At 57.6% G+C, this 16,246-nt stretch overlaps 1 protein-coding gene across 1 annotated transcript in view; it reads left to right on the top strand.

Moving 5' to 3' along the window:
* Positions 1-3,984: 3,984 nt before the first annotated feature.
* Positions 3,985-16,246, top strand: part of CNNM4 (cyclin and CBS domain divalent metal cation transport mediator 4) — a gene marked incomplete at both ends in the record, with an annotated part of 30,801 nt that continues 18,539 nt past the window's right edge. The window contains one exon of the mRNA XM_080711208.1: positions 3,985-5,377. Coding sequence (XP_080567334.1) covers positions 3,985-5,377 — 1,393 coding nt within the window. The remainder of the gene's footprint in view (positions 5,378-16,246) is intronic.

Genomic DNA, 16,246 nt, shown 5'->3' on the forward strand with positions numbered 1-16,246 from the left:
TCCTACCCCCAGGATGGAGCATCCTGCCCCCAGCTTCTTCGCCCATGGATTTCCCATCTTGGGGACCCAGAGGGGGAAGAGGGCTGTGTCATTTCCCCCACCACCAGCCTGGAAGGAAGAGACCATGGGTTGCCAGTTCAGAATCCGCATTCATATTTAGTTCCCAGCATTAGCCTGGTGTCGGGTACAAATAAAAGGACAAGAACATTGTTTTTCTTTCTTTCTTTCTTTCTTTCTTTTTTTTTTTTTTTTTTTTTGGTGGTACTAGGGATGGAACCCAGGAGCATTCTACCTTCAAGCTACACCCTCAGCCCTATTTTTCGCCATCACGCCCAGCCCTATTTTTTATTCCTATATTGAAATGGGGTCTCAATGAGTTGCAAGGGCCTCACTAAGTAGCCCGAGGCTGTCCGCAAACCAGGATCCTCCGGTCTCAGACTCCTGAATGCTGGGATTACAAGCGTATGCCACCATGGCCAGCTTTCTTTCTTTCTTTTTTTTGTCGTACTAGGGATTGAACCCAGAGGCATTCTACTTTTGAGCTACCCCCCAGCCCTATTTTATTTTTATTTTGAAACAGGGCATCTCACTAAGTTGCTGAGGCTGTCCTGGAACCTGCGATCCTCCCATTTTAGCCTCCCAAGTGCTGGGCTTACGGATGTGCCCCACCTGGCAGGCAGAAAGCTCAGAGACTGCTTCCCTGCATGGGAGAGGAAGGAGGATTTCAGTGCTGGGTGGCGTGTGAACCTGCTGTCCTAGGGTCTATACTGGAAAGCACACGGCGAGTCCAAGGCTCCGGTGAACAGAGTGCTTTGACACGCACCCCCAGGCAGAGAAACTGGCTTGACTGTGCCTTCCTCTGCGCCCCAGCGAGCCAGTGTCTTGTATGGTCTCCCCGTTCTCACCTGCTCCCTCTGAGAACAACACCTCGTGCAGCTCAACTTCCTGACTCTGTTCGACCCCTTTCTAAGGGCGTCCCGGCACCTCTGGGGGCGAGGGAATTCCATGTGGCCGATGTCAGATGTCCTGAGCGGGAGTTCAGGCCAGAGTCTCAGCAGCTGAATCCCTGTCCAGCCTGGGCTGCGTGCCTCCTCCGACGCTTCTGACATTTCTTTCTTTCTTTCTTTCTTTCTTTCTTTCTTTCTTTCTTTCTTTCTTTCTTTTTGCAGTACTGGGGATGGAACCCAGGGACTTTCTACTCCTGAGCTACACCCCCAGCCCTATGTTTTATTCTTTATTTTGAAACCGGGTCTCACTGAGTTGCGGAGGGCCTAAGTAGCTGAGGCTGTCCGCGAACCGCGATCCTCCGGTCTCAGCCTCCCAAGTGTGCGCCACCACGCCCGGCTACATTGTCCTCACTGGCCCTGAGTGGGGTTTTCTCGACTTTGTTGAACTTGCCCTTGTTCTAATCCTGATGCAAATCCAGCCGTGGGTAGCTGTCTTCACTGGACTTTTCGTGCGTTTGTCCTAGCGGGTCCTTGCCGTTGCTCCCACCTGTTTCCCCCCTATTTATTTGTCCCCCGTAGTCATGCATTTCTCCAGAGCTTCTGAGCACACGCGGCACAAGACGGACAAAGTAAAAATAGCCGAGATCGGTCAATAACAGAATGGAAAAGCTCCAGCCAGGCAAGGCGGCGCACGCCTGTAATCCCAGTAATTGGGAGGCTGAGATAGGAGGACCACAGACTCGAAGACAGCCAGCACAGTGTAAAAAGATCTCTCGTGAGATCTTATTTCAAAATAAAACCAAAGGGCTGGAGTGTAGTGTGGAGGTGGCCCCTGGTTCAATTCCCAGAACCACAGAAAGAAGAGAGGGGGAGAGAGGGAGAGAGAGAGAGGGAGGGAGAGAGCGAGACAGAGAGAGAGAGAGAGAGAGAGAGAGAGAGAAACGAGAACCAAGGCCAGGGCCCTCTGGAGGAAGTGAGGCGGCTGGGGAGCGCCTCCTGGAGAGCTGGGCTTCTTCAAGGCAACGCAGGTGGGGCCGGCTGGTGGAGAAACAGGGGGCACTGGATTCTAGATTCTGTTTTTGTGCTCTCTTTGCCAGCGCCCACGCTCAGGCTCCCTGTTTTCTCCAAAAGAACTGGCCCGTTGGACACCCTGTGGGTCTGAGGTAAGGCCCTTCCTTGAAGGTGGAGAACTTCCACAGGCCGGCCATTTGCAAAACCCGACCCCTGCTCACAGAGCTGGCTTAAACCAGGCCCCTGCCACCCGCCTCCTCCACAACACTGTACTGACTGTTCCTTTCTGGTTGGGCTTTTTGTGGCTGGTATTGATTGCTGCTTTTATTGGCAAACAGTATACCAAAATAAAAATAAACATGGGTGTTGGTACAGGGAGGAGGGAAGGGCCTTCTGTGTCTCCAGGGCTGAGAAGAGGCTTGCTCAGAGACCCAGTGGTCAAGCGAGGCCCTCGTCCTCCAAACGCGCCTTTGCAACATTCCTGTAAGGACGTCTGTCTCTCTGTCTGCTTGCCCTCACGAGGCAGGCCGCTGCGGTCTTCCCCACACCCTGAGTGCTTGGCTCCTAACTCACAGCTGCAGGGGGACACGGAGGTAGGACTGTCCAGGAAGCAGTCAACCCAGGGCCAGGCCCACGGCCACACATCCGCAACCGCGCATGCAGCTGCCGCAGCTGGCCAGTCACAGTCACCACAATTTGGGGTTAGGGGTTTCTTTCCGCAAGGGCGGGCAGCAGCAGCAGCAGCAGCAGCAAATACTGTTACTACATAGCCAAAAAATATTCAGAGCTGTCCTGTCTTGCTCAATGTTGAGGCCAACTGTTCCCACAAGCTTAGCCAAGCGCTGCTGCGTTTTCATTGTTCTTTATTCTTTTTTTATTTTTTTTTTATACTGGGGATGGAACCCAGGGGCATTCTACCTCTGAGCTCTACCCCCAGCCCTATTTTTTATTCTTTATTTTGAAACAGGGCCTCACTGAGTAGCTGAGGCTGGCCATGAACCACAATCCTCTGGTCTCAGCTTCCTGAATGCTGGGATTACAATCGTGAGCCACCACGCCCGGCTCCTTGCTTATCTATCTATCTATCTATCTATTTATTTATTTATTTTTGCTGTGCTGGGGACAGAACCCAGGGCCTGGCACAGGATAGGCCAGCGCTCGTATCTCAGCTAAGTCTCCCGTCCCCCTGCATAATTTTCTCCCTGCCATTTACAGATGAAGAAACTAGGTCTAGCGGTTGGAATCTGGAAGGACTAAGCTTTGTGCCTGGGTTCAACGTCCGCCTCCGTAAAATGGAAATAATAGCACTTAGGGTTGTTGGGAGGATTAAAATAAACAATGTGCCCGTGTTTACCTAGGGCCTGTCTTGTGCTCTGGACTCCACACCCCAGTGGGCAGGGGCTTTGGCGCCCTATATTGTCGAGCCTGAAGCAAGCGCGTGGCCATAGCAGGTGTCCAATAAATACTTGTGCCTAACGGGGATGGCAGGTGCCCAGGCCGAGGCTGGCCCTCTAGCGACACTCTGGGTTTCCCAGATAGCCCTCCGGCCCTGGCACCTGGCTGAAGGCAGCGCGGGGCTGGAAGCGGGCGCCTGCTGCTGGCCTGGGCCCCAGAGCAGCAGAACCCCGGGCGAGGAGGCAGAGACGTCCCCGCCCCGGCGGGTGCAAAGGCTCCCCGTCTCTTTCTCTAAATGAGGAAATGCAGGCTCCGGGCCGCGCGGGCTCAGCCGCAGGGCGCTGGGGGCAGGAGGGCACCGGCGGGGCGCGGCGGGGTGGAGGGCCGGCGCGGCTCCGCGCCCGCCCGCCGCTCCACCTTAAGCCCTCGGACCACCTTAAGGGCGAGCTCCGGGCGCCTGGGCGGGGCGTCGCATGCAGATGAGGGCGGGGCGGGGCCGGCGGGCGGGGCCTGACGTCAGGCCGGCGGCCCGGGCAGTTGGCGCGGCGGCGGCGGAGCGGCAGGAGCGCGGCGCCGAGCGGGCCTCGCGGCGGGGCGCGGCGGCGGCGGCGGCGGCGGCAGGCCGAGCAACATGGCGCCGGTGGGCGGGGGCGGGCGCCCGGGCGGCGGGCCGGCCCGAGGGCGCCTCCTCCTGGCGGCGCTGCTGCTGCTGGGGGCGCGGGCGGCCGCGGGCCAGGGCAGCCCCCAGTGGGGCTCGATCCTGGGCCTGAGGCTGGCGGGCTGCAGCAAGTCGTGCGGGATGAACTCGGACGGCATCATCTTCGTGTCCGAGGGCAGCACGGTGAACCTGCGGCTGTACGGCCAGAGCCTGGGCGCCATCTCCAGTCACCGGGTCTCCTTCACCGAGGTGGACAGCATCGAGTCCGCCCGCAACTCCACCAACTGCCTGGAGCTCACCAAGGACCTGGTGGTCCAGCAGCTGGTCAACGTGAGCCGCGGGAACACGTCCGCGATGCTGGTGGTGCTCACCAAGTTCCTCCGGAGGAGCGAGAACATGAAGCTGTACGCGCTGTGCACCCGGGCCCGCACCGACGGGCCCTGGCTCAAGTGGACCGACAAGGACTCGCTGCTCTTCATGGTGGAGGAGCCCGGGCGGTTCCTGCCCCTCTGGCTGCACATCCTCCTGGTGCTCGTGCTGCTCGGGCTGTCGGGCATCTTCTCGGGCCTGAACCTGGGGCTCATGGCCCTGGACCCCATGGAGCTGCGCATCGTGCAGAACTGCGGCACCGAGAAGGAGAAGCGCTATGCCCGCAGGATCCTGCCCATCCGGCGCAAGGGCAACTACTTGCTGTGCTCGCTGCTGCTGGGGAACGTGCTGGTCAACACTTCCCTCACCATCCTCCTGGACAACCTCATCGGCTCCGGCCTCATGGCCGTGGCCTCCTCCACCATCGGCATTGTGATCTTTGGGGAGATCTTGCCGCAGGCGCTGTGCTCGCGGCACGGGCTGGCTGTGGGCGCCAACACCATCGTGCTCACCAAATTCTTCATGCTGCTCACCTTCCCCCTCAGTTTCCCCATCAGCAAGCTCCTGGACTTTTTTCTAGGCCAGGAGATCCGCACTGTTTACAACCGGGAGAAGCTGATGGAGATGTTGAAGGTGACAGAGCCCTACAACGACCTGGTGAAGGAGGAGCTCAACATGATCCAGGGCGCCCTGGAACTGCGCACCAAGACCGTGGAGGACATCATGACCCAGCTCCAGGACTGCTTCATGATCCGCAGCGACGCCGTGCTGGACTTCAACACCATGTCGGAGATCATGGAGAGCGGCTACACGCGCATTCCCGTGTTTGAGGACGAGCACTCCAACATCGTGGACATCCTCTACATCAAGGACCTGGCCTTCGTGGACCCCGACGACTGCACCCCCCTCAAGACCATCACCCGCTTCTACAACCACCCGGTGCACTTCGTCTTCCATGACACCAAGCTGGACGCCATGCTGGAGGAGTTCAAGAAGGGTAAGGGCCGCCTGCACTTGCGCCTCTCTCTGTGGCACCTCTGGTCCTCCGGCGGGTCCCGCCTGCCGGTTGCAGAGCTCCATCTGCGTGACTGTGGGTCCGTTGGCCTCCGTGGCAGGCAGTACTAGGCACAGTGGAAACAGTACTTCCAGGCCTCGTGTCTGCCGGGTACCGTGCTTTGTGGTTTAGATGAATCCAGGCAGGGGAGAGACAGAAACACTCGCTCCTTTGCGGGGATGAGCAGGGCTAGCACAAGGCCTACAGGTTTAGAGGTGGGTGGGGCAGGGGTAGGGGACTGGGGAGAAGGGGAGAGAGGAGGGAAGCCCTCAGAGAGGCAGTGCTTTGTGGTGGAGAGAATCCCCCCCAGAACCCTAGCCCTAACCAGAATGCCCCCACCGAGGAGGCCTGTGGCTCAGCAGGTGGGCCAGGTGAGCTGGCATGTTGGCCAGTGGGGGAGAGGCCGGAGTGGTTGGGCCCCGAGGTGGACAGTAGTTTGCTCTGGAAGGCTTTCAAGCAGGGCGCGATGTCCCTGGAGCTCGGAGCCCACAGAAGCAGGGAGGTCTCCAGTCGGCTGCCAACTAACGTTTTCCTCTACTCGGCAGAAGCGCGCTGACGAAGTTTGGGCTATTGCTCTGCTTTCCCAGGCGCCAAACGTAAGCTTGCCTGCTGTGGCCTGCTGGGAGTCTTCAGCCGGCTTTGCGCTGCTGTGTGTTGTTCGCACAGGTGTTCTTGGCCAGTTATCAGGTAGAGAGGCACTTGGAGGGCCTAGGGCGCACGTCCCTCCCAACCTGCCGGTCTTTCTTTCTTTTTTCTTATTTGTGATATTTGAGATTGAACTCTGGGTGCTCTACCTCTGACCTATATCCCCAGTCCTATTTTATGTGTATATATATAAACAAAGTTTCACTAGGCTGCTGAAGGTTTCACTAAGTTGCTGAGGCTGGCTTCAAACCTGCAATCCTCCTGTCTCAGCCTCCAAATACAGGGGTGCGCCACCATGCCTGGCTCCATTCCTTAATTTTTTTTTTTTTTTTGGTGGTACTGGTGTTCCTGGAAGCCCTTCTACCTCCGGGCTACACTCCCAGACCTATTTTATACTTTTTATTTGGAAACGGTCTCTTAAGCCAGCACGGCTGGCTTCGAACCTGGGCGATCCTCCTGTCTCCGCCTCCCAAGCGCGGGGATTACAAGCGTGCACCACCACGCCCGGCTCCATTCCTTACTTTCAATAAAACTTTCCTTCCACCTCCCCACCCAGAAGCCCCAAGTGGCAGTAAACAAACCAATTAGGTAGTAAAACCCTCCTAGGGCAAAGGAGGCGAGGAGGTAGAAAGGGAGGGGAGGGCCGAGGTGGGCGCTCCTAACCTGGAGACTGCTTCTGCAACGCCCGCCGTCCCCACCTTCTTCCCCTAGGTAGAGCTGCGGCTGGCTAAGGCTCAGGCAGGACTAGCGCTAGGAGCCACTTCTGAGCCCCGGCTGCACGTGAGCCCCGTGCCATTTGTGGACCTGGGAGTGGAGGACAGCCGTGGAGTAGCCAGGGAGGGAGGAGCTGGAGCTGGCCTGGCCAGGTCTGGTCTGGAAAGAGGCTTGGGGCGGGGTAGGGGCCGGCATGGTGCCCCTCCCTGAAGTTTGCCACACTGCCTCTTAGCCTCAGAGCTGGGGAGACTGGAGCCAAGGAAGGCAGACAGGAGGCACCGGGGCCAGGCCTGGCTGTAGAGAGCCCAGAGGGGCAGACACCTGGAGGGCGGAGGCAGAGCTGGGAGGAGCTTTGGGCCGGACCCAGGCCCGGGCTCTCCCAGGGAACAGTAGTGGGGACTTTGGCTTATCTGCACCTCACCCCACAGCCTGGGACCATGAGGACTTCCCCCGGCTGCCCGGTGAGGAGGTCGATGAGGACCCGCCACCTCTGTGGTCTTGGAGACTCACTGGTGGCACATACGCAGCGCACCAGCGCCTCCCATCAGTTCAACCTCCCCACCCAGCCAGCGTGGGTTGGCCTGGCCAGCTTCCTCAGATCAGCAGGGCCCAGCTCTCTGGAGTGGGCGCTTCCTGGATCCTGGCAGGGCCACCTGTGGGCGCTGTCTTGAGAAGGAGTGCCCTTTCATGACGCCGGGAAACCCAGCTGGCATCTTGTAGACCAGAGCTCTACTGAGCCAAACTCTTCAGAATCACAGTTTGGTCCTGGACTCTCACAAAAACCTGTGCTTGAACCGAGTGTGGAGGGGTGCCAGCAAGTCCGTGGAAAGGCAGGCAGTGTCCCGGTGGGGCAGGCCCCCTCAAGATAGTAGTGAGAGACGTGCCCTGGGCCTCGGGCATCCTTTCCTGGGTCCCAGAGGCCTGGAAGACCAGGCTGAATCCCTGGACCCCACCCAGCCCCCCTGCAGCCTGGTCTCCCCGGGTCTTTGCAGGTGGCGTCTGCTTCTATCCTGAGGGTGTCCGGGACGTGGCAAACACCTAGTATACGTGTGTAGCCAAAAAGACTCTCAGTGAGGTAGTGCTTGGAAGGCGTCTTTCTTAGCTCAGAAAGCCCAGCCCCGAGCGGGGCAGCACAGCCGGCCCTGTCATCACAGGACTGGTGAGGAAATCAGCCGGGGATGGGGTCCTTCCTGGACCCGCCACCGCGAGGTGGGCGAGGGCCCAGCCCAGCTCTGCGGAGCCTTCTGCCTGGCGCAGCTCTCTTTTGGGGCCCTTTATTCCCTTCCCCAACATTCTAAGCTCCCTGAGGGCCGGAGTTCTGCCCTGCGAATGTTCCCACCACTCGGTGCCTGGAGAAGAGGTGGTCCTTCAGTGTGTGGTGAGCCCGCAGCTCTGCTGCTCTCTTTTTATGCAGAGGGGGGAACTGGGGGTGGAACCTGGGGGCTTTCTGCCTCCAAGCTACACTCTCAGCCTATTATTAACTATTACTGTTACTGTGCTAGGGATTGAACCCAGGGGCATGCTATCTCCAGGCTATATCCTTGGCCCTTTTATTTTTTAATTTTTTGTTTTTGAGATACTAGAGATTGAGCCCAAGGGCATCAACAACTAAGCTACATCCCAGCCCTATTTTATTTTTATTTTTTGGTACTGGGGATTGAACCCAGGAGCATTCTACCTCCAAGCCACACCCCTACCCCTTTTCTTTCTTTCTTTCTTTCTTTCTTTCTTTCTTTCTTTCTTTTTTTTTTTTTTTTTTGTGGTATCAGGGGTGGAACCCAGGGGCTTTCTACCTCCAGGCTACACTCCCAGACCTATTTTATACTTTATTTGGAAGCAGGGTCTCACTAAGTTGCTGAGAGCCTCCCTCAGTAGCTGAGGCTGGCTTTGAGCCTGCGCGATCCTCCTGTCTCAGCCTCCCAAGCGCGGGGATGATAAGTGTGGCCATCACGCCCGGCTTATATTTCTCACTTTTGAAATAGGGCCTCATTAGGTTGCTGAGGTTGGCCTGAAACCTGAGCTTCTCCTGTCTCAGCCTAGCAAGTACCAGGAGTACAGATTACACCACCACAACTGGCTTTATGTTTTAATTTTGAAACAAGCTCTCACTAAGTTGCCCCGGTTGGCCTCAAGCCTGCAGCCCTCCTGGGTCAGCTTCCCAAGTACTGGGATGACAGGCAGGCACCACCACTCCTGGCTTATGCCGCCTTATCTTTTTTCTTTTCTTTTCTTTTTTTTTTTTTTTTTTTTTGGTACTGGGGATGGGACCCAGGGGCATTCTACCTCCAAGCTACACCTCCAGCCCTATTTTAATTCTTCATTTTGACACAGGGTCTCACTGAGTTGCAGAGGGCCTCACTAAGTAGCTGAGGCTGGCCGAGAACCGCGATCCTCCTGTCTCGGCCTCCCGAAGGCTGGGATGACGAGCGTGCTCACCACGCCCGGCTCGCCATCTATTTTAAACGGCAACTTCCTAACTCACTTGACCGTCCCAGCCTCCTCTACCCATGCTGGTTTCTCCTTTTCTCATAGCGCATTTGCTGTCTAACATCTACCTGCAGTTGCACTGTATTGTCTGCAGCCTGTTCCTCCCACTAGAATGTAAGTTCCAAAGGGCAGAGCCCCGCGGTCTTCCCTGTTCACAGAGTTACTGTAGTCTCTAGAAGGTTTCTTGGCACTAGCGTGCTATGTAAACATCGCCGAGTGAGCAGGGCATGGTGGCAGGACTCAGCAACCTAGTAAAACCGCGTTTTGGGTACATGGTAGGTAGGTAGAGACAGAGAGAGAGTGAGTTGGGAGTGTAGCTCAGAGGTGGAATACCCTGGGTTCAATCCTCAAGAACACACACAACACAAAAAAGGAAAAAAAGAAAAAGAAAAAACATTGCTGAGTGAGTAAAAAAGAAGGAATGAGCCGGGTGTGGTGGCGCACGCTTGTCATCCCAGCATTCAGGAGGCTGAGACAGGAGGATCGCGGTTTGCGGACAGCCTCAGCTACTTAGTGAGGCCCTTTGAAACTCAGTGAGGCCCTGTTTCAAAATAAAGAATAAGAAATAGGACTGGGGTGTTGCTCAGAGGTAGAGTGCCCCTGGGTTCCATCCCCAGACCTGCAAAAAAAAAAAAAAGAAGGAATGACGAATCAGGTTGGGAGAGACTTGTCACCATTCCAGAAGTGTTAGAACTTGGAGGGATCGGCGAGGGCTGTAACGAAATGGGTGTTTGTACAATCTGGGGCTCAGCACTTCCAGCTACACCCCAAGACTCAGGGACTCCTGCAGCGATGTGTGTTAATGACTTGGGGTAGGGTCAAGAAACAGGTGCAGGGCCTCCGAGGCGGTGCCCGGGCCCCCTTGGCTGTGCCTCTTTCTCCGCCAGTGAGTGGGCCTTGGTTATCGGGAGGTTACACAGCCACCCTGAGGCCAGTTGTGAACCACTTCGGAACACTCGGGCCGGCACTGGGCCGAGCTCCCAAGATACCTACCTATGTGAGGGCCGCAGCCCCCAGCTGCTGCCTCTTGCCTCCAGGCATGGACATTGATGCCCGTGGACCCCCACGAGTGGCGCACTCGAGGGACCCCAGGAGTGCGACCCAGCGGCGGAAGGGCACGCCGGCTGTCGCTGGCTGAGGCCTCTGCCCCTTGAACCTTGGCACCCACTGGAACCTCGCCCAGGACTGTTTGCAGAATGGGTGTTGAGAGCGGGTCTGGCCACGCCTCGGGTTCCCAAGCCCGCTCCCCTGGCCCTGCTTGCATCTGGCCTCCCCAGCTTCTGCAGCCTGGGAGCAGAGCCCTTAGTGAAGTTCGCTGGCGGAGCCCTACAGGTTGGGGCTGGAGCCCCAGAGCCCACCGTGTCCCGCTCCCTCCTTCCGGGACACTCCTCCCGCCCTTTACCTTCCGGGACACTCCTCCCGCCCTTTAGCGGGCGGCTGCAAGCCGCCTGATCGTCCCCACCTACCTCATAACCCTCTAGACCACTGTGCAAAGGAGCTGGGTGCAAATTCCACCCGGCTTGGTCACTGACCTCCCTGTGACCTTGGCCCTGCTGCTCTTCCCAGCAAGTTAGCAGGAATTTGGAGGAGAAAGAGCCAGAGATATTTTCATCAGAAAGCCCTCCTGTATTTCCCTGGTGCCTTGTCAGATTTTCCCTCCTGCTTTATTCCCGGAACAGCGCTGTAACGTCAAGGAGAAGACCTGAGACCCTCGGGCTCACGCTCTGTCCCGTCCTCTGGCGGCCGCGCCGCCGCCGCTCGCCCCCACCTGCTTGTTCAACAAAATCAACCCTCTGCAGCCCATGTGTGGCACGCCGTGCTGGCTGCTGGGAGTCAGGTGGATAAAACAGACCTGCTCCTGGAGCTCCGTCTCCCCCCGGGCAGGTGCGCTGCCGAGCTTAGCTGTGCACAGCGCACAGGTGGGGACAGCGGGCTGGGCAGGGCGAGTCTGAGATGCTCCCGGAGTCCAAATAACAGGACTCAGTAGTCCCCCGGGGGGTGGAAGTCAGGAGGGGCACAGTGGATGCCAGAGGCTTCTGGCGGGGGTAGTATGTTGTCATCACTGGCAGGAGAGGGTGGAGGTGATGTGACGGTGTCGCCCCCTTTTGGGCCCCAGCCCTGGGTACTGCTGCTCACGACCGGGCCTGCGCTGGGACCCCCGCCTGCCCAGGCTTTCAGTTAAAGTGTGGCCCTGAACTCAGCCGCTCTGGGGTCTGGCCTCCGAGGCTGCGTTTCTGGCGAGCTCTCAGGTGTGCGGATGGCTGGCCCTGGACACCCCAGAGCGCAGAACATCTAGGCAAGCGTGTGTGATGCCCATGTCGGGCCCGGGGGGCCAGGCCAGGCTGCAAGGTGTCTAAGCCTGCAGAAGAGAGGAGGCGTCAGGGACAACGCGGGGCGGGGGCAGTCACACCAGGGCCTCAGTGGGAGGCCAGGGGGAGGGTGGCTGTGGACCTGGGGTCAGCTCCTCGTGGGGACCGTCTCAGGTCAGAGCTGGGATGTGGAGGAGCTGCGGGGCAGATGTGTCTGAGGGTGACAGTGGCTGCCCGTGGTGGCACTGTGGGGGGCAGAGGTCCCAACCTGGCTGCCACCGGCTTTTCCGCAGGGCGCGGCCCCGTGGAGCCAGCTGTGCATCCTAGGCCAACACAGTGCCGCCACCGCCCGGCTGCCGTCGAGGTGCCAGGGTGGGCACAGAGCACCTGCCCAGCTGCTGACGTTCCTGATGTGCCTCACGTCCTCGTAAAGAGCCCCGAGCCCACCGGTGTTTGCTTTTCACATACAGATACGTCTAACATATATGTTAACTATGTTTTCTTCTGTGTGGTGCTGGGGGTGGAAGCCAGGGACATTCTGCCTCTGAGCTATATTCCTGGCCCTTTTTATTTTTTATTTGGAAGCAAGGTCTCACTAAATTGCTGAGGCTGGCTTCAAACCTGTGATCTTTCTGTCTTAGCCTCTTGAGTACTGGGATTATCGGCATGTGCCACCAGGCCCGGCTTAGAAGGCTTACATTTTGGTTTTGTATTTTATGGGATTGAACTCAGGGGCATTCTACCTCTGAGCTACACTCCTAGCCCTATTTTTATTTTGAGATGGGTCTCACTAGATTGATGAGAGCCTCACTACTTGCTGAGGCTGTCCTCAAACCTGTCATTCTCCTGCCTAAGCCTCCCAAGTACTGGGGTTACAAGTGCGTGCCACCACGCCCGGCAAAAGTCTTACATTTTTAATTGAGAAGCCCAGCTCTAATGTTTTCTTGGCACCTCAGGTCAAGACGAGAGTATTTTTGGAAAAGGTTCAACCTTGCGAGTAGATGGGAGCTCTGTGTCCAGGGCACAGAGCTGCGTCCCCTGGGAGCGGCGGCTGAGGGGGACCTCAGGAAGGAGGCTTGTCGCGCCAGTAGACATCTGGGAAGACGCCAACGAGAGGGGCGTCCGAGCTGGCCCTCAGGGTGCACAAACACAAACACGGTGCTCTCACGTCGGGACCTCTGGTTCTGGGAAACCTGGACGAGAACTGTCGGGCGGGACGAGCCCACCGGCCCTTCAGCCGACTGCTTCTGTCCTCCTGGGGGCCTCAGTCACACTGCCTTCTCTCCGTCACCTTCCCCTCCCTGGTGCCGTCACAGAGCAAGCCTCGCACCCTGAGCGGGAGGAAGCCGGGGGCCCGCCAGGCTGCCTTCTTAGGCCAGGCCGAGCTTGCCCTTCACTGAAAGGCCACCTGGCCTGGACTGTGGAGAAAGGGGCAGGCAGCCCTCTGGCACTCCCTGGGGTTGAGAGAGGGGCACAGCAGCCCTCTGGCGCTGCCTGGGGGAATGTGGCGCCCGCCTCCTGGTGCACCCAGCCCCTGGGAGGGCCGGCTGCAGCTCACCTTGGCTTTCTGTGGTCTTGGGTTCCTTGAACCTCTCCGTGGAGCTCGCCCTGGGAATGTGAGGGCCGCAGTTTCCCCAGGTGGCCACGATGGCCCTGGGCAGGGGCAGGGCTGCCTCCCAGCCAGCTGTCCGCAGGGCCCGCCCAGGCCCGGCTGCCCTCTTGCATACCGCTCACGGCACTGGGTGCCAGATCGTGGTCGTTAGATTTGAGGCCATGGACAGAACTCTAGCTCGTTTCAGAGTCGGCCTCCTCACTCCTGGGCCTGTCTTATTTATTGGGTAATTTCTTTTTTCAGTACTGAGGACTGAACCCGGGGCGTTCTACTTTTGCACTACACCCCCAGCCCTATGTCTTGTTCTTTATTTGGAAACAGGGTCTCACTAAGTTGCAGAGGGCCTCACTAAGTAGCTGAGGCTGGCTGTGAACCTGTGATCCTCCTGTCTCAGCCTCCCAAGTGCTGGAATTACAAGTGTGTGTCACCACGCCCAGCTGGTAATTTTATTTTTTATGAGTTGTTGTTATTATTATTATTATTATTATTATTATTATTATTATTAGTGAGGGGGTACTGGTGATTGAACCCAGGGGTAATCTACCAGTGAGCTATATATATATTTACCCCAGCCCTTTTTATTTATTGCTGAATTGCTAAGACTGGCCTCAAGGCAGCAGTCCTCCCTTCTCAGCCTCCCAAGCACTGGGCTTATACACATGCACCACCATACCCAGCTTAGTGTTTATTATTTTTCCTAGCCAACAAAGAGAGATATCCCCTGGGTAGAACTTTAGAAACACACAGACATCTAAACACCAGGAACCTGTGGCTAAAAAGGAGCCACTTTGAGCATTTTGAGGTGTCTGCTAACTTTTCTTAGAACTTTACTTCCATCGGCAGGGCCTGGCGTGGCGACACCCCCCCGTCACCCCAGCACTTGGGAGGCTGAGATGGGCCGCAGGTTCAAGACTGCCCTTGGCAACTTAGCAAGACCCTGTTTCAAAATAAAAAATAAAAAGGCTTGGGGGTGTGGCTCAGAGATAGAATGCTCTGGGTTCAGTCCACAGTACCTTGCACGTGCACACACTCACACACTCACACTCAAATGCTTGTGACAGGGCTGGGGATGTAGCTCTGTGACAGAGCACTTGCCAAGGGTCCACGAGGCCTGGGTCCAAGTTCTAGCACTGCCAAAACAAAAGGTGGAAATCATTTCATTGTGCAGCCGTGCTGTCCCAGGAGCTGCCGTAGGTGTTTTCATAGGCTTTTCACATTGATATTGTCTATGTACAGTTTCATGTCCTGCTGTGTGTGTGTGTGTGTGTGTGTGTGTGTGTGTGTGCGCGCGCGCGCGCGTGCGTGCGTTACTGGAGATTTAACCCAGGGTCATTACACCCCAGCCCTATGTTATTTTTTTATTTTGAAACAGGGTCTCGCTAAGTGGCTAAGATTGATCTCAAACCTGCGATCCTCCTGTCCCAGCCTCCCAAGCGCTGGAATTCCAAGTGTGCGCCGCCATGCCCGGCTGTGCCCTGTGTTTTGGGACACAGTTCAGCTTGGTTCTTCAGGCTGTGCCTCAGAGAAGAAATGAGCCTCTTCGCGGTCCCTGGCACTCTGGAGCGGGCTCCTGATCTGCCCCGTGGCTGTGCAGGAGGGCCAGCTGGAGGCCAGCGCGCTGTCAGCCTTCTTGCTGGGGTCAGAGCTGGCGCATGCAGCCCCAGGGCTTGCAGTCAGCCACTGTTCCGCTGCAGGGACACTTTACTGAGACCGCGACAAGGTTCCTGAAAGACGGGCTCCCGGGCTCTCAGGAACACCTGGCCTCTGGCCCGCAAGTGGCCAGAGCCTTCTCAGGAGGATTCCCTCTTCCACCCAGACAGCCTCGCCCCACACACTGTGCACGCACCCACTCACCTCCCAGGCCAGGCAGGTGTGTGCACACCTCCACACACAGCAGGCTTCCCCACGGGCACACGCACGCTTCCACCCCTGACGTGTACACAGGCGTGTGCGCACACCCACACCTGTGTGCATGCTTGCACTGCAACCAGAGTGTTCTTTAAACCTACTTTGGTCTCATCAGACTCCCCAACAGGTAAAGTAAGTTTAAAAAGTGAATGAATGCAGGCTCGGGGATAACTCGGGTCAGAGCACCTGCCCAAAGTGTGTGCGGCCATGGGTTCAGTCCCCAGCGCTGCCAAAAAAAGAAAGAAAGAAATGCTGGTGCAGGCAGTTTATTTTATGAAATGCCCAAAATAGTAACCGACTCTCAGGCTCAGAAAAATTTCCCTGTAATAGCTAGCGATTTGGTCACCCACAACAATGACTGTGTCCACCTCCGAGGTCGCAGAGAGGCCCGGGAGGCAGGTACTGAGGCCTTTGACGCGGTGCCTAGCGCCGTGCCCACATGCAGTGACTTAACAGCTCCTCGCAAGCCGCTGCAGCCGGCGCAGACCCACTCGGCCACGGCGCTCTCCCGCCCGGGTCAGGGCGCGGCCCTGCTGTCCAGGGCGGGGCCTTTACTTGGAATTAGAAATACACTGGGTGGATAGGGCCCTCCCGTAATTGTATGTCAGGTCAGATACTATCTTATCTGGGCCCTGGTGCCTATTTGTAAAGCAAGCCAGAGCTTAAAGGAGAAGATGTGTGCACGAGACACTTTGGACAAGGGAACCCTCCTCGTGGGGTCTTCCCTGCCAACGGGGAAGCCTCGCCCGCCACGCCGCTCAGCAGCCCCTCATCCTGCGCACAGTCAGGAGCGGCAGTGCGGGCGAGGCCTGGGCCAGGTGCATCCCTGGCTTCAGCAGCCAGCTCCCTTTCTGGGCATCTCAGCTGGGGAGAGGAGGGAGGATTCAGGGTACCAGACTCCAGCGGAGGCCCCGCCTGCCCCTAAACTCCCCAGACCTGGGTGCAGTTGGTGCTGGGGATCAAAGCCAAGGCTCGGGTGGTAGGCAGGCGCCTGCCCCTGAGCCCCCACACCCAAGAATGCTGCTCTTAGAGGCGCCGAGGCGAGAAGGGTGGGGGAGCGTCCTGCTCTTCAGTAGGAAGGGCAGCGTTGCAGACAGGAGCAGTGGCAGGAGGACGGGCCTGCGGCTTGGTTGACGT

This window comes from Muscardinus avellanarius (genome assembly GCF_963383645.1).
Source record: "Muscardinus avellanarius genome assembly, chromosome: 15".
NCBI classification, from domain to species: Eukaryota; Metazoa; Chordata; class Mammalia; order Rodentia; family Gliridae; genus Muscardinus; species Muscardinus avellanarius.